This window comes from Pseudorca crassidens, chromosome 5 (assembly GCF_039906515.1).
Source record: "Pseudorca crassidens isolate mPseCra1 chromosome 5, mPseCra1.hap1, whole genome shotgun sequence".
Taxonomy (NCBI): domain Eukaryota; kingdom Metazoa; phylum Chordata; class Mammalia; order Artiodactyla; family Delphinidae; genus Pseudorca; species Pseudorca crassidens.
The window spans coordinates 84618030-84637006 of NC_090300.1; the positions used below are offsets into that span (position 1 = coordinate 84618030).

Sequence of the window (18977 nt, forward strand, 5' to 3'; positions counted from 1 at the left end):
GTAAAAGCATTTTAATTTTTTTATCGCTGGAAAAGGCCAGTGACTTGCACGTTCAGATTTGCCAAAAGGTTACCCCTGTAATAAAAGGTAACCATGAAAAAATAGCTCATAAACTGTCAACTTTTCTCTCCCCATGCCCTGCCCTCTTTCTACACAGTGATTTCTGCAATTTGAAAGCACAGTGATTTTTTTTTTTAAAAGTCTTTCATATAATCCTTGGGACATTCAGATTTTTTAGATTATACTTATTCCTAGGACCTGCAAAGGTTTGCAAGAAATGCTCTTCATCTACTTTCTGTAAGGCAAGTTAAATACAAATGTGAGACTCTCTTCTTATCAGCGTGGCAATAAATTTGATATCGATTTTTATTGGGGCTCCCTCCTCCACACCGCAAGGTCTCATGCAGAGCCAAAACACTGGGGGACTCCTCTGGTCCTCTGCAGAGTAACTATTAACATGCCCCACGTTTGAGCCCGCAGGGTCCGTTGAAGTCTTGCTCTGCAGCTCTGTACTGTGTAGAGCTCAGGGGATTTTGCAGTGACAGAGCCCCAGTGTCCAGGGGCAGCCATCCTTTTTTTTTTTAAATCTTTAACAAAGTTTTTATTTCTTCCATGGTTATTCACTTACAACCTTTTCTTAAGTCGGCTTCAATTATGGATTCTTATTTATTGGCATAAAGATTTATGCAAAGAAACCCTTCCATTTCATTGAACATTATATTTGTATTGTTAATTTGTAGAGTTCCTCAACCTCTTGGTCACATTTTTAGGAAGTTATTCATTTATTCATTCATTCATATTTAGAACCAGCTCTCCATTATATTAACCATTTCTACGTTTTTTTTGCTTCCTAATTTACTTATTTATGCTTTTAATTTTATTACTTTGTCTACCTTTATTTTGGCTTGTTTGCTTATTTTAACCTTTCTAATTTAAATGTTTAATTCATTTATTTCTTTTTTCTATTAAATACATTTACACCATTAATTTTTTCATTGAGTATTAATTTGGCCACATCCCATAGGTTATAATTCTATTGTCATCCATTTTTTTTTTTTTAACATCTTTATTGGGGTATAATTGCTTTACAATGGTGTGTTAGTTTCTGCTTTATAACAAAGTGAATCAGTCATACATAAACATATGTTCCCATATGTCTTCCCTCTTGCGTCTCCCTCCCTCCCACCCTCCCTATCCCACCCCTCCAGGCTGTCACAAAGCACCTAGCCAATATCCCTGTGCCATGCGGCTGCTTCCCACTAGCTATCTACCTTACTACCAGCCATCCTTTTTGAGACACTGCTATTTCCCTTGGCCTCTAAGGAAAGTAGAGCTTGGATCCCCTCTTCTCTGGGAAGTTGGCTATAGCATCCATGCCCTTCCTAGTAGTCCGTGTTCTCCTTTCTTCAGCTCAGACGTAGCCCCTCCTACCTCCTCTTCCCCAGGACAGTTTCCTCAGTGAGCCCAGGCTTTCCCTAGAGATAGCCTGTTTGTCTTTGGTAGTTTCAGCTTTCCACCTTACAAAAGCCTCTGAGGTGAGGAAATACAGAGTGCTTGACAAAGAAAGGCTTAGAAGAGGTAGGGGAGAGGAAAAAGAAAGAGAAAGAACTTTTAATGTTTTCATTTACTGCTTGTTGTCATCAACATTTGTCCTATTCATGTCTGGCCATCACATGTTGGACAGCATTTCTACATTTGGAGAAATTTCCACATTATGCATCCGTCTCCTTAGGGTCAGAAGTGAGAACTCAAATTTCCAGCGTCTTTTGCTGCTTGGACTTCACTCTCCAGTCGGAGGCACTTAAGTGAGACCACGACTTGGAAGAGAACCATGTGAGAAACGGGCTCTGTGCTGAGCGTAGGCAGCAGCAGGAGAGCGTGGCTCTGGGGGATGATAATGTTGTAGGGTTGAGTGCCTGGTAGAGACCTGGCATCAGTACTAGTTGCAGTCAGGTTTTGGCATTTAGGGTTTGGTGACTGGGACAGATGCAGCAGTTTTCTCATCAAGCCAGTTCTACAGCATAGTTTTGGATGTTTTCCTAGAAGTTTAGCCTTGAGCTTGCTTGTTTTTCTAGTCATCTCAGTGATTCTGTGAACTTAAAATCAGATTTATTGAGGTATAATTGACGTACAGTAAAATACTGTTTTGGGTTTATTGTTTGTTGGGTTTTGACAGATGTTTACAGTCTCCTAATAATCTCCACAATCATGATACTGAATATTTCTATCACCCCAAAGAGGTTATGCCCCCGTGTAATCTTCTCTGTGCCCCCTTTCCTCTCTGCCCTAACTCCAGCCCATTTTCTGCCCCTGTGGTTTTCCCTTTTCCATAATACCGAATTTTTAAAAACTGTGAATACATATTGTATATAGTTTTTGTTTCTCTGTTCTTTCACTTAGCATAATGCCTTTGATATTTATCCATGTTGCATGTATCAGTAGTTTGTTCCTTTCTGTTAATGAGTAATTTTCCAGTGTATGCCATAATTATTTTTATCCATTCACAAGTTGCTGGACATTTGAGTTTGTTCCAGTTTTTTTGGCTATTGTGAATAAAGATGCTATAAAAAAACCTATGCATATAGGTTTTTTTTTTTGTGTGTGTGTATGTATGTTTTTACATCTCTTGGTTAAATACCTAGGATTGGAATTGCTGGATAGTATGATTAAGTGTATATTTAACTTTGTTAGAAACTGAAAATATTGTGAAAATATTCCCAAATGACTGTACCACTTTGTAGTCCCTCCAGAAATGTATGAGGTTTCGAGTTGCTCTGCATTTTGGGCAAAACTTGGTATTGTCATTTTAATTTAAACTCATTCTAGTTGATGTGTAGTAGTATCTCAATGTATTTTTTTTTTTCATTTTTAAAATCTTTATTGAATTTGCTACAATTTTGCTTCTGTTTGATGTTTTGGTTTTTTGGCTCTGAGGCATGTGGGATCTTAGCTCCCTGACCAGAAATTGAACCCACACCCCCGCATCGGAAGGCAAAGTCTCAACCACTGGACTTCCAGGGAAGTCCCCTCAATGTGATTTTAATTTCCATGTTGACTAATGAAATTGAGTAATAAGAATTTTCATATTCTTATTACTCATTTGTATGTTGTCAATGGTGCGCTTAAAAAATTGGGTTGTCTTACTGAATTGTAAGAGTTGTTTAAATATCGTAAATACAAGTCCTTGATGTGTTTTGAAAATATTTTCTTCCAAACTGTGGCTGGTTTTTGATTTTCTTAATAGTGTCTTTTGAAGACAAGAAATTGTTAATTTTGAAAGACTACTTTATCAATTTTTTAAATAATTCATGCATTTTGTATCCTAAGAAGTCTTTTCCTAACTCAAAGTCATGGAGACTTTCACCTATGTTTCCTTACAGAAATTTCATAGTTTTCACTCCTACATTTAGGTTTTTGATCCATTTCAGGTTAACTTTTATATAAGGTGTAAGGTAAGCGTAAAGTTAATATTTTTGCATATGGAGGTCCAGTTCTTCCAGCACTGTTTTTTGAAGAGTATCCTTTTCCCACTGAACAGCCTTGAAATCTTTGGAAATCAATCGACCATATTTGTGTGGATCTGTTTCCGTACTCTGTATGTCTGTCCTAATGCTGATCCTACACTATCTTGATTACCGTAGCTTACAGTAAGTTTTAAAAATCAGGTATTGCAAGTCCTCAAACTTTTTTTTCTTTTCAAAATTTGGCTATTTTAGTCTTCACTTTTACACATACATTTTAGAAGCAATTTGTTTATTTCTACAAAGAAGTTCACTGGAATTTTGATTAGGATTGTATTAAATCAATAGATGAATTTGGGGAGACTTGACATCTTAAAAGTATTGTCTTTTGATTAATGGCCATGGTTTATCTCTTTATTTATTTAGGTCCTTAAAGTTTTCTCAGGAAAGTTTTGTAATTTTCATTGTATAGGTCTTACAGATATTTTGTTAAAGTTATTCCCAAGTGTTTCATCTTTTTGGTGCTATTGTAAAAGTGGTATTATTTTTATTTATTTATTTATTTTTTTAAGGTACATGGACCTCTCACTGTTGTGGCCTCTCCCGTTGCGGAGCACAGGCTCCAGACGCGCAGGCTCAGGGGCCATGGCTCATGGGCCCAGCCGCTCCGCAGCATGTGAGATCTTCCTGGACTGGGGCACGAACCCGTGTCCCCTGCATCGGCAGGCAGACTCTCAATCACTGCGCCACCAGGGAAGCCCTAGTTTTAAATTTTAATTTCCAAATATTCACTACTATTAAATAGAAATATAGTTGATATTCATATATTGACCTTGACTTCTGCAGCCTCGGTAAACTAATTTATTAATTAGAATTTTTTGCTTTTTAGTAGGTTCATTAGGATGTTTAATGTAGACAGTTGTGTTATCTGCAAATAATCTGTACAGTTTTACGTTTTCCTTTCCAATCTATATGCCTTTTGCTTCTTATCTTTGACTTATTGCAATGGCTAGGAACTCCATGTTGAATGGATGTGGTGAGAGCAGACATCCTTTCCTTGTTTCTGATCATAGGAGGAAAGCAACTTTAGCCATTAAGTGAAAGTTGTCTTTTATCATTAAATATAATGTTAGCTCTCTATTTTTTTGTAGATGCTTGTTATCCATTTGTGGAAGTTTCCTACTCTTCCTTGTTTGAAGAGAGTTTTTATGATAAACAGACACTGATTTTTGTCACTTTTTCGGTACCCATTGAAAAGTGTGTGTGTGTGTATTTTTTTTAGTGTATTGGCTTGGTAAATTATATTGATTTCAAATACTGAGTGAACCTTGCATTTAAAAGGGTAAACGTCACTTTTGTCATTATTAATTATTTTTCTATATATTGCTGGATTCAATTTGCTAATATTTTGTTAAGGGCTATTATGCCTATATTTAGAAGGGATGTTAGTCAGTAATTTTCTTTGCTTGTATTGTCTTTGTTGGATTTTGGTATCAGGGTAATGTAAGCCTCATAAAATGAGTTGGGGAGTGTTCCCTTTTTTTTTCTGGAAGAATTTATATATGGAATTGGCATTATTTTTTCATTAATTGTTTGGCACAGTTCACAGTTGAAGCCATTTGGACCTGGTGTTATCTCGGTGGGAGAATTCTTAAATGCAAATTAATTCAATTTTTAAAAAATGAACATAGGGCTAGTCAGGTTATATCTTTTACAGAGAGCTGTGGTAGTTTGTGTCTTTCAAGGGATTTGTTCATTTCATCTGTTTCCAAGATATTAGCATAAAGTTATTTATAATATCCCTTTCTTATTCTTTTAATGTCTCTGGGATCTGTAGTTATGTCCTTTCCTTCATAATGGTAATTTATGTCTTTTATTTTCTTGATAAGTCTGGTTAGAGATTTATCAATTATTGACTTCTCAGAGAACCAGCTTTTGGTTTCAGTGATTTACTCCATTAATAATTTTCCTTTGTTCATTTTCATTGAATTCTACTGTTATTTTTATACTTTTCTCTTTTGACTTACTTTTTTTTTTTTTCTTTTGTGGTACGCGGGCCTCTCACTGTTATGGCCTCTCCCGTTGTGGAGCACAGGCTCTGGACGCGCAGGCTCAGTGGCCATGGCTCACGGGCCCAGCCGCTCCGCGGCATGTGGGATCTTCCCGGACTGGGGCACAAACCCGTGTTCCCTGCATCGGCAGGCAGACTGTCAACCACTGCGCCACCAGGGAAGCCCTTGACTTACTTTTGATGTAATTTTCTTTTCCTAGTTTCCTAAGGTGGGTGTTTAAGTTTTTGACTATAAACCTTCTTCTTTCATACTGTGAGCATTTAGATGCTATTAATTTTCCTCAGAGTAGTGCTTGGTTGCTTGCCTTAAATTTTGATGTGTTGTATTTTCATTTTTATGCAATTCAAAAAATTTTCTGATTTTCCTTGTAATTTGGCCTTTGACCTGTGAATTATTTAGAAGTTAATTTTTATAAATATTTGATGATTTTCTATATTTCTTTCTGTTGAGTTCTAATTTAATTCACATCCCTGTGTGATTTTAATGACCTTAAATTGGTTAAAGTTTATTTTGTAGCTCAGAATATGGTCTATCTTGGTGAATGTTCCATGTGCATTTGAAAATAATGTGTATTCCATGATGTTGGGTAGAGTGTCCTAAAAAATCTCAGTTATGTTAAGTTCATTTGTAGTGTTGTGTAGGTCTTCTGTATTTTCACTGATTTTTTTCTTATTTATTGATTTTTATATATTTGTTTTATGTAATTGTCAATGACAGAAAAGTGTTCCACTCTCTGTGATTGAGATTTTTTTCTTTTTATCCTTTCAGTTCTATCAGTTTTTCTTCATGTACTCTGAAGCTCTGTTGTTAGATGCATACACATGACTATTATGTTCTTGATGAATTGACCCCTTTATCATTATTTAATGTCCCTCTTTATTCCTATTTTGGTGGTTTAGTTCTCTCTTCACATGCTACTTCTTTCAGACTCTCCAACAAGAAGGAAAGTCCTATTGGAGTTACCAGGCACCGTTGTGTTTGGTACATCTTTTGACAAGGATCTTATGACAGCTATTTCATAAACAACTGTCTGGTCTATATGTGACTGATTTGGTCAGGTGCTGATTTCTGGTATACAATCACTTGTAGCCAGGATGTGAATGAGATCCTGTGTTAAAACCATGGTGACCTATGTAAGGAATTGCTTCATTCTGCTTTCCCTGAGGGGAATTTTGGCTGTGGTAGCCATCATATTATCATGTTCATCATAACACTGCAAATCTTGCATCTGCTTTTGTGGCTTGCTTCTTTAGACAGCTAATTATAATCACATTACTCATTTTTACAAAAGGATTTGCAAACACAGATGTTCATAGGAGTCAGGCAGGGATCCTGACTGAGAAAAGTGGTATATTGTAGATAATAGGGAGTGGTGAGGATTGTGGCAATGTGGAGAGCTCAAAATTTGTGTGAAGGGGCGGCACTAATTAATTACCAAGAGAAATTCAGGCCCACTATTACTCTTACAGTTTTTTAAGATAAGTTGGTAATCTAGAGTTTTTTATTATTTAATTGTAAGTAATTCGAAGTACTTAAAAACTCTGAGTGGGTCATATAATATAGGCCAAACAAAATATGTATGTAAATCATCTGTAACCTTGCCAGACTGTAGTCAGCCCTGTAAGGGAATTCCTAAATGGAATAGAACAACTATGTCCTAAGTCAGATGTAAAATTAGGGGAGGGTGATAATAATGGGAGACTTGCTGTAGCAGATTCTGATCAAGATCACATGGAGCGTTAGGAATTATTGCTGAGTAGAAGTCTCCCATATAATAGATATGCCAATGGCACAAAGGGGCCGAGTAGGCAGATGTATATACTTTTGATCACTTGAAAAGTGACAAAGGGGCATGCTAATGTAGAGTGTGAGCATTGGTTCAGTACAAGGCCTTGGCCTCCCTCTGGACCTCTGTCTAATCTCTGGGCCTGCTCTTTGGAACTATACCTGAGGAAATCATTCCTGTACCTGGGTCCCCTGGCATGCTGTTTGCCCTTGGCATGCTTCCTGAGGAATGTTTGTGGCTGAAGAGGAGGAGCCAGTGAGAATGCGCTGCAGTGGCGTTTAAAGGGGCACCATAATACCATGGAAATACAATACTGTGATACCGTGGCACATGTATGGGGCTACAGTGCTCCAGTCAGAAGATGAGGATGTGTAATTTTATGGTAACCTGCCTTTGTATACCAACAATAAAGTATGCATATTGTTTACAGAGATTGGCAGTCGTTCTGTAAATTGATTAATGTCGATGACCAGTGCATAAGAAAGCCATCTACACTGATCAAATTAACCAGATATTTACTCTTCATTTAGTTTAGTGCTGTGTTGATGGCCAAAGCCTAATTTAATGTCAGTTAACACAAACATTGTTTTTTAGTTAAAATGGCAGTTAAAATTATATAATAATAACAATTGTAAAGATAATTTCATCTGATTAAAATTTGCTTAAAATATGAAGAGAAAGTGATTTCCTTAAAAATCACTACAGTAAAATAAATAGCTAGTGGGAAGCAGCTGCATGGCACAGGGAGATCAGCTCCGTGTTTTCTAACTATTTAGAGGGGTGGGATAGGGAGGGTAGGAGGGAGACGCAAGAGGGAGGAGATATGGGGATATATGTATATGTATAGCTGATTCACTTTGTTATAAAGCAGAAACTAACACACCATTGTAAAGCAATTATACTCCAATAAAGATGTTAAAATAAATAAATAAAATATTTAAAACTTAAAAAAATAAAAATCACTGCAATGTTAGAGACTTGTGTTATTCCATAATTTCCTTCAGAAAACGAGCATAGCATAGAATTTTTGTTTTTTTGAAATTTATTTCAGTCTGATGGATCTACAAAACTTAACTTGAACAGTTTAGATGGATTTTATAATTTTTATATGCACGAAACAGCACTTATGAAATCATATGGGAATCATACAAGCCAATAGGCATTATGTGACTGCTGATATTAACATTTGGGGTAGAAGGACAGCATAGGTCCTCCAAAATGCCATAAGATCCTGTTGATGCTTTGCTGACCACATTCCTGGAGGGAAGTGGTCTGGCAGTTGGGCTGATCCTGAAACATGAACACATGCTCCGTAGATATCAGCAAACACTCTATTTCAACATCTCAGTTAGATTTTTGTGCCAGTTCTGCTTCTGAACTTCAGGTGTTCTGGCTCTGATGGATTTGTAGGGGAGGCCTTGTGTCCTTTGAGTCTAGCCAATCACTGTAAAATGTCCTTTGTCTCTTCTCTTGGCTATGCAGTGTGGATGATTCCTCTTCAGACTTCTAAGGATTCTTTGCTGCCAGCTTTTTTTCCTCTAATATGTACCTCTTGGTCTGAGAAAATGTGAATTTCTTCTTGCTTTAAATCTTGGGAAATAGAGGTCTAAAGAAAGAGTATACACAACTGTTATTTATGGTTTCAACTCCTGGGAGGAAATAGGGCCATGTGCTTTATGTCTTTCTTGTTTAATTGCTAGGAGTCATTCAGAATTCATGAGTTGACTTAATTTTTCTTGGGTGAATGTACTAAGAAAAAATTCAAGTCTGCAAAATGCTGCCAATTCAACTGTTAAATTATGCATTTTACATGTAAATATTGCAAATTGTAAGATATTTTATATGAATTTTTAATTTAGTATTTAGCATTAAAGTTTAAATTCCTGCCCAGAATTTCAAACATGGAAATACACTCTAACAGAAAATAGGGTTTTTAGGGTTTTTTAAAAATAAAATAGAAAAGAAAGAAGCATTTAAAATGTGAAACACACCCATTTCCTTCCTCCTTACTCTTTCTAAGAAATTCTCAATTATATTCAGTTGAATCCGTATTTTAAATAGGAATCCTGAGACACAATCACAAAGCAACTTTTTGTCTTCCACATCTTTTAAAATTTATTCAAGATCCAGTTTTTCTTTTTCTAGATGAAAATTAAAGCAGGTTACACAACTTTTCTGATCATTCTTAGGTTAAAAATAAAGCAAAGCAAGAAAATCTCAATTTATACACAGAAATGTATGTGTAGTTCTCAGAATGCCAGTGACCCACGCTCTACTCCAGAGGTCTGCCTCCAGCTTCTTTCTCCTGGAAGGCTCATTAGACAGCCCTCTGGGACAGAATCTAAGGGAACCCACATGTGATCCACTCAGATGCCCTTTGCCCTGACACATTCAGGGAAAGTAGCCCCTTTTGCTGGGTGGGAATGGAATGGAACTTATAGCACACCACAGCTCTCCACAAAATCTGTTTCCAGACATTCATGCCTGATCCATTTATTCTCTGTGTAGTCCTAAAAGTTATATAGCCAGTTTTCATCTGTCTTTGTACAAATCCTTCAGGGTAGTTGATCTTAAAACTCGCTCTGAATGGGCATCATCAGAAAATCTACAAACAACAAATGCTGGAGAGGGTGTGGAGAAAAGGGAACCCTCTTGCACTGTTGGTGGGAATGTAAATTGATACAGCCACTATGGAGAACAGTATGGACATTCCTTAAAAAACTAAAGATAGAATTACCATATGACCCAGCAATCCCACTACTGGGCATATACCCAGAGAAAACCATAATTCAAAAAGTCACGTGCACCCCAATGTTCATTGCAGCACTGTTTACAATAGCCAGGTCATGGAAGCAACCTAAATGCCCATCGGCAGACGAATTGTTAAAGAAGTTGTGGTACATATATACAATGTAATATTACTCAGCCATAAAAAGGAACGAAATTGGGTCATTTGTAGAGACATGGATGGACCTAGAGACTGTCATACAGAATGAAGTAAGTCAGAAATAGAAAAACAAATATTGCATATTAACGCATATATGTGGAATCTAGAAAAATGGTACAGATGAACTGGTTTGCAAGGCAGAAATAGGGACATAGATGTAGAGAACAAATGTATGGACACCAAGGGGAGAAAGCTGGAGATGGTGGTGATAGTGGTGGGGTGAATTGGGAGATTGGGATTGACATATATGCACAAATATGTATAAAATAGATAACTAATAAAAATAGCTTTTAAAAAAACTTGCTTTGATATCTCATATCTTATATCTGACATTTTAAGGTGTTGGTTGACTTTCAAAATTGTCTTTCATAGAGAATTCTGATAGCTAAAGAGCAAAGTAGACTTTTTATATTAAGTTCTGTATACATGAGACAGAGTAGAGCAGATATATTTACAAATAAATTGAGTTTTTATTGCTCAGTGTTGGTTCTGTTGGTAAAGAAGTATCTCTTCGCCTTAATCATACTACAAGTAATCGTATCATTTGTTTTCAGAGTTATGGTCTGTGGAAGAGTTTGGAATAGTAGAAAATATACTCTATCAGAAGTCAGAAGAAATAGGTCCTAATCTTAAGACCTTTGGCAAGGCTATCTCTTTGGACCCTAGTATCTTCGTGGGCAAATTGAATTAGATCAATTAAACAATATATATTTATTGAGTTCTTATTGTGTGCTTACAGTAATGGAATTACTCTGGAGTTAATGTACATCACAGTATTCCAAGGATGTTATCTTAAATAATCACACTGATGAAAGTATGATTACAAGTTTGAATGGTGTTCAGAATAACAGGAACACTGCTTTATGAGACCCTGACCTAGGCTGAGGGGTCAGGAAATGCTTATCTGTGAGAAGGTAGCACTTGAGCTAATATGAAGAATGAGTAGGAGGTAATATATTAAGTAAAAGATTGGGTGTGGAACAGAGAAGATCACAGGAAAGACAGGACAGAGCAAAGGCTGTGATGGAAGTAGTCAAGAGAAATTTTATTGGTAAAATGGATCAGATTTGATCGTGGACTGGGTTTGGGAGATGATGAGAGAGTAGAAGGAATCAAGAAAGATTTCTAAATTTCTGACTTGTCCAACTTGATGGCTAGTTGAGCCATTTGCTAGCACAGGGAACTCTAAAAAGGAGCCAGATACACAGGGGACGCAGGCATGGTGGGGAAGATCAAGAGTCTGATCTTGGACGAGTTGATTTGAGGTATCTTTGAGATTTCTGTGTGGAGATGTCTAGGAGGCAGTTGTATATAAGAGGAGAGGTTTGGGTTGGTTAAATTTGGAAGCCATTGACTTGTATATGAGAAATGAACCCATGATAATGAATGAGAGTCTGCAGGGAGAGAGTTTAGAATAAGAAAAGGCAGCCGGGGGCTTCCCTGGTGGCGCAGTGGTTGAGAGCCTGCCGATGCAGGGGACACGGGTTCGTGCCCCGGTCCGGGAGGATCCCACATGCCGCGGAGCGGCTGGGCCCATGAGCCATGGCCGCTGAGCCTGCGCGTCCGGAGCCTGTGCTCTGCAACGGGAGAGGCCACAACAGTGAGAGGTCCGCGTACCGCAAAAGAAAAATAAAAGAAAGAAAAGGCAGCCGATTGAGGAATGCCAACATTTAATAGCTGGGTAGAGAAGGGAGAAACAGCAGAAGAGGTTGAGAAGTATCCAGAGATATGGAAGGAAAACCAGAAGTGAATTACATCACTGAAGCTAAGGGAAAGCTGTGTTTCAAGAAGGAGAGGGGAATGGTCATCACTGCTAGATGCTACTGAGAGTCCAAGAATGAATTCAAGAGTCATGGAGCCATCAGAAGGTCTCTGGGAAACCTAGGGAGAACTATGTTAAGAAGTAATGGTGGCAGGAGTGGATGGAAGACTAAATGTAGAAGAGTCTGGAGAGAGGGCAGTCCCTGGAGGGAACTGTGGGGTGGAGGGAGGGAGGAATTTTGTTCTAAGTGGAAATACTTGAGTATGTTTAAATGCTGTCAGGAAGTCTCCAGTGCAGAGCAAGAGGCTGAGGCTACAAGAGAGGGGACAGTCTATGATAAGGTTACTGAGGAGGCCAAGAGGATGAAATATAAATTATGCTCACCTGAGAGGCTGGCCTTAGATGAACTTCTCTAATCTAAGGGGAGAGAGGAAGAAGAGGCAGATCAAAGCTGACTTGGAAGCAGGAAGTTGAGGGAGTTTTTATCTGATGGCTTTATGTAAAAGTCCATACTAACTTAAAATTTGGTGATTGTATAATATAGTAGTGATGATAAAAACAAACATTTATGGACTGATTTCTGTGTGTTACGTGTGGTCTTTAAGTATATGTTCTCTGTAGATAAACTGTCTGGATTTGAATCCAGAGCTTACCATTTCCTTGAGCTGTGTGACCTATAGCTGGTTTTTAGTCTCTCTGGGCCTAAATTTCTTATGGATAAAAGATTATATATGAGGTATAAGATACTTTATAGTATTAAATGAGTTTGTGTGTGTATACGTGTATGTACATGTATATGTTTACATATAGTGCTTCATGTGGACTCGCTATATGGTCAGTGTGCCCTAAATGTCAGCAAGCAATAGTGGTGTGGTAATGGTCACTGTCAGCCGTCAGCATCTGGTATTGCCCTCATCCTAGCCTTCTAACGATGTGATGGTGGTGTTAGCCCTATTTTACAGGTGAGGCAATGGAATCAGAGAATAAGTGAGGCCACACAGTTAAGTAGATGAAAGAGCCAGATTTCAAACTAGACCTATCCAGCTTCAAACCCATACTTTTACAAGTTCTGAAAGCAGCTTATCTAGAGTATTTATTCTGCACCTGTCTCAATGCTTGAGATTTCAGGGTTAACCTTATGTAAAAATGTGAGATAAATAAAGTCAGTCTTTCACAGCTTCTGCCACCCTGGGGGCCCGCCCTCTGCCAGCAGATCTGCTCTGTTTCCCTCAGCTCCCACCCCGATCCTGTGAATCTGCTCTTCCTTTACTGGAATCCTATCGTATTTTGGTGGTTTTCCCATCTACATCTTTATCTTTCATTCATAGTCTATATTGCCCTTTTTTTCTTTTTAAAATTTGTATCAAAGATGGTGTGAGTTCAGCTTAAAATTAGTAAATTGAGGGTGGGGGGTATATGTTATCCTGTATAATTAGTTTAAGGGGTGGCGTATTCCCTACACTTCTTCCTTGGAGTATTATCTGAAGAATGAAGTGATGGAGGTTTCTTGCCAGTTTGGTTTCCACACTTACTTTTAAAAATCTCCATTGCATTTATGATAATGATCATAACATATATCCTCCGTTAACCCACTTCTAACCATGAGGTGACTTGTTCCTGCCATTGCCTGTTCCATGCTCAAGTAACCTCCGCTTTCTGCCTCTTAGCACCTGAGGTTCATTCAACTTTCCTTTTTAAAACTTAGAGACTTTCCCTAATGTTATTTAACTTAGAGACTTTTCCTGATGTTATCAAGTGCTTTATATTCTACCACAGATGGCTCATTTTATGAAACATTTTATCCTGTAAAGTTAACTGCTAAGAGCGTCATTGGACTATATGTGAAGAACACAAAGTTTTATGGAAGGAAGGTGTTATGTATGTTTATTTTTTAAACAAATTGTAATCATAACAGTATGTTATTGTGTTACTTTTTTGGGCGAACTGAGGTCATATCACTTCAAAATAAAACAGTTTGAGTTACTGCCATGGACAGTGTATTTTTCATAGTTAGAATAGCTTCTTTATTGGATCCCTCTGACCTATTTTAATCTCCTGTTATTCCCATATTGTACTATAGTCCCAGGGGGCAGGCATTCTTTTCAGAAAAGATTACAGTTGATTTTGACTTGTCAGGAGTTAGCTCTGGTAAGTTACTGTTTTCTTTTTTTTGAATTTTAATAGCAATACTGAGGTATAATTTACATTCCAAAGAACTCATCCATTTAAAGTATAAAATTCAGGCTTCCCTGGTGGCGCAGTGGTTAAGAATCTGCCTGTCAATGCAGGGGACACGGGTTCGAGCCCTGGTCTGGGAAGATCCCACATGCCGTGGAGCAGCTAAGCTCGTGTGCCACAACTACTGAGCCTGTGTTCTAGAGCCTGCGAGCCACAACTACTGAAGCCCACATGCCTAGAGCCCGTGCTCTGCAACATGAGAAGCCATTGCAGTGAGAAGTCTGCACACCGCAACAAAGAGTAGCCCCTGCTCGCCGCAACTAGAGAAAAGCCCGCGTGCAGCAACGGACACCCAACACAGCCAAAAATAAATAAATTTATTTATAAAAAAGTATAAAATTCAATTATTTTTAGTAAATTTATACAACCATCAAAGCAATACAGTTTTAGAAGTTTTCCATTGCCCTAGAAAGTTCCATTGAACCTATTTACGTCAATCCCTTTTCCCTTCTCTGTTACCTCATGCAGCCACTGATTTGCTTCCTGTCTCTATAGATTTGCCTTTTCTGGACGTTTCACATAAATGGAATAATACAGTATGTAGACTTTTGAATCTGCCTTCTTTCACTTAGCAAAATGTTTTTGAGAGGCTCATCTATGTTGTAATATGTATCAGTAGCTTGTTGCTTTTTATTTCTGAATAGTATTTCATTGCATGGATATACCACATTTTGTTTATCCATTCATCAGCTGATGGATATTTGTATTATTTCCATTTGGAGGTATGATATCAATAATGCTGTTATAAGCGTTCATGGTCTTTGTGTGGACATATATTTTCATTTTACTTGGGTAGATTCCTAGGAATGGCATTTCTGGGTTATATGGTAAGTTTGTTCCACGTCTGTGTTAAACTTTTTAAGAAACTGAAGCTGTTTTCCGAAGTGACTGTACAGTTTTACATTTCCACCAGCAGTGAATGAGGAGGATTCCAGTTTCTCTACATCTTTGTTCAGCACGTGGTTTTGTCTTGATTATAACCGTTCCACTGGATGTGTGATGATACCTTATTGTGGTTTTAATATGCAGTTTCATAGTGAATAATAATGTTGAGCAGCTTTCCATGTGCTTGTTTTTAACCTTTATTGAAATACATACTCAGATGTTTTGCCCACTTAATATTAGGTTGTTTGTCTTTTTATTATTGAGCTGTAATCGTTCTTTATATATTCTGTATACAAGTCCTTTATCAGATATGTAAATTAAAAATATTTTTTCCCAGTCTATAACTTGGCTTTTTATTTTTTTAATTAAGTCTTTTGAATCACAGAAGTTTTTAAAAATTTTAATCAAGTCCAGTTTCTTAATTGTTTTTTTTTATGGTTTATGGTCCTGGTGACATAACTAAGACCACTTTGACTAATCCAAGGCCGCAAAGATTTTCTTCTATGTTTATTTCTAGAAGTTTAATAGTTTTAGCTCTTACATTTAGGTCTATGATACATTTTGAGTCGATTTTTGTATATGCTGTGAGGTAAGGGTCTGAGTTAAATTTTTTGCATATTAATATTGAATTGTTCCAGAATCATTTTTTGAAAAAACTATTTTTTCCCTCATTTCATTGTCTTGTACCTTTGTTGAAAAGCATTTGATCATAAATAAATAAGGTTTATTTCAGAACGATCAATCCTGTGCCATTTGTCTGATGCTCTGTCCTTATGCTAGTATTACACTGTCTTGATTGCTGTAGCTAATTTATAGCAGATTTTGGAATCAGATAGTGTAACGTCTCCAAATTTGTTCTTGTTTTTCAATATTCTTTTGGCTATTCTAGTTCTTTGCCTTGTCATGTGTTTTAGAATTAGCTTGTCAATATCTGCAAAAAGCACGCTACGATTTTGATTGGCATTGCTCTCCATCGTAGATCTATTTGGAGAGGATTGGCATCTTAACAGTGTTGATTCTTCCAACCCATGAACATTGCATATCCATTTATTTAGTCTTATTTGATTTCTTTCATCAGCATTTTATAGTTTTCAGGATATACATCCTGAGCATATTTTGTTGGATTTATATATAAGCATTTAATTTTACAGTGTGCTATTGTGTAATCATTCTTTAAAATACTTTCAGTTTGTTTCTTATCCCTCATCACCATTGAAGCTTTGCTTAGACCCTTTCAGTTGAATTCTCCCAATCTGTACTTGAATCTGGCAAATATCAGATACCGTCTTACAAAATAGAATGTGTCTTCTAATATTTTTCCTTTATAGTTTCTAAGAGGTAAAAGGTTGAAAAATTTTTATTATTTTGACTCAGTGAGTGGTCAGTAGGTGTTTAGTAAGACTGTCATATCAGTCTGTTTACATAACTGATAATATAAAACACACAGACCTTTTATGAAGAGATTTGGTCTATCACATAACCTCTTTGTTCCTCCTTCTGTAGGTGTTGCAGCTTCCCTGGAAGTCTCCGAGAGCCCTGGGAGTGTCCAAGTGGCCCGGGGTCAGACAGCAGTCCTGCCCTGTACTTTCACTACCAGCGCCGCCCTCATTAACCTCAATGTCATTTGGATGGTCATTCCTCTCTCCAATGCGAACCAGCCTGAGCAGGTACTTCTGTTCCATCCTGTGCTACCTCTGAAATTTTAATCTTTTCACAAGAGGTGGGTAGGAAAGCATCTTGAGTACATATTTGATTTCTAGAATAAGGTGATACTTCCACTGAACCTAAGCTGTTTTAAGTCCTACTCCTGCATTATTAGTCAACTATCAGAAGAAGCTATCCTCTTTGTAAAAGATTTTTTTTTTTAGTTAAGAGATGTCAAGGGGATCCTTCTGAGGATTTTATGTAGGAACCTGGAATTTCATCAAAACACATTGCTGACAGGAAATACTAAGACAGAAAAAGCAAAGTATATTTTGACAGGGAGGGACTAGTACTAACATAGGTGGATGAGAGAGTACTTTTTAAAGATAGTGATAGGGCTTCCCTGGTGGCACAGTGGTTAAGAATCCGCCTGCCAGGGTTCAAGCCCTGGTCTGGGAAGATCCCACCTGCTGCGGAGCAGCTAAGCCCGTGCGCCACAACTACTGAGCCTACGTGCCACAACTACTGAAGCCCATGCGCCTAGAGCCCACGCTCTGCCACAAGAGAAGCCACCACATTGAGAAGCCCGTGCACCACAACTACTGAGCCTGCACTCTAGAGCCCACGAGCCACAACTACTGAAGCCTGCGCGCCTAGAGCCCATGCTCCGCAACAAGAGAAGCCACTGCAATGAGAAGCCCGTGCACCACAACGAAGAGTAGCCCCTGTTCGCCACAACTAGAGAAAGCCCACGCACAGCAACGAAGACCCAATGCAGCCAAAAATAAAAATTAATTAATTAAAAATAAATAAATATAGTGATAATATTAAGGAAGTAACATTAGGTAGTAGTACTTGATTTTTTTGGTTAATTGCACAAGTATTTTAAAATAAACAAAGCCAGGCACACTAGATCTCTTCCAAGATTCTCAAATAAATTAGGGTACATGAAAATAGAAGCTACTATCTAATAAGGTATATCAGTTATAGGTAAAAGATCCCATAATATGCAATACCCACTGCAGAAAATAATCCTCGGAAAATTAGTGAATTGTGAACATGACTATACCTTCATTCCCAAAATTAACTTATTTCTGTTATGAAGCTTTTCAGCATCAGTAAGCTTTTCACTACCTAAAAATGTTTGATAAGCTAAGTTTTCAGATAGGAAATTTAAATTGCTATATTTAATAGTAACCTCTTCTATTTCCTTAATCCATGGAACTTTAATAATTAGACTGAGCCTTTGAGATCATTTTGTTCAGATTCATCATTTTAGGAGTCAGTGATAGAGGCAAGAAAAGACTTGACCAAAATCTGCCAGACATTTAAGGTAGAGCTAAGATAAAACCAGGTACCTCACTCTCAGCCCAAAGGGCTTTTTGCAGTACCACTCTGAGTCCTCTCCCACGAAGAGTTAACTTTGGTAAGGAAATTGACATAGGTAAGCAATCATGGACTCATAACTCTTCTTCCGTTTCATGGCATTCACTTATATTCAGTCTATAACTGTGAGCTATCATTTTGTGACCCAGTAAGCATGAGAATGGCAGTGTTAATTTTTTTTAACATTTTTTCTGGAATTAATTTTTGCACTGGTAAAAGTATCTATGAACTAATAGTAAGGTATCATAAAATGCACTTTCTATATTCTGTTGAGTTAGGTAAGGATACGATGTTATTCCAGTTTGGTATGTAAGAATTTAGAATCCCTGATATCACAGATAGGTGCGGTAGTACAAAGTTGGTGACCTAGAGGGGTGGGATAGGGAGGGTGGGAGGGAGGGGATATGGGGATATATGTATACATATAGTTGATTCACTTTGTCATGCAGCAGAAACTAACAGAACATTGTAAAGCAATTATACCCAATAGAGATGTTAATAAAATAAAATGAAAAAGAAAAAAGAAAGTCCAACAAATAATTAAAAAAAAAAAGTTGGTGGGGCTTCCCTGGTGGTGCAGTGGTTGAGAGTCTGCCTGCCGATGCAGGGGACACGGGTTCATGCCCCAGTCCAGGAAGATCCCACATGCCGCGGAGCGGCTAGGCCCGTAAGCCATGGCTGCTGAGCCTGCGCGTCCGGAGCCTGTGCTCCGCAATGGGAGAGGTCACAACAGTGAGAGGCTGCGAACTGCAAAAAAAAAAAAAAAAAAAAAAAAAAAGTTGGTGACAACTCTAAT

General features: G+C 37.7%; 1 protein-coding gene across 5 annotated transcripts in view; it reads left to right on the top strand.

Moving 5' to 3' along the window:
* IGSF11 (immunoglobulin superfamily member 11) overlaps window positions 1-18977 on the top strand; it is a 189113-nt gene that overhangs the window by 139698 nt on the left and 30438 nt on the right. For 4 of the 5 annotated variants that reach the window (XM_067738822.1, XM_067738823.1, XM_067738824.1 and 1 more), the window contains one exon: window positions 16655-16818. In XM_067738822.1, the coding sequence (XP_067594923.1) occupies window positions 16655-16818 (164 nt within the window). Of the gene's footprint in view, window positions 1-4074; window positions 5742-16654; window positions 16819-18977 lie in introns of those variants that run through there. The other variant, XM_067738825.1, reaches the window with a different exon arrangement.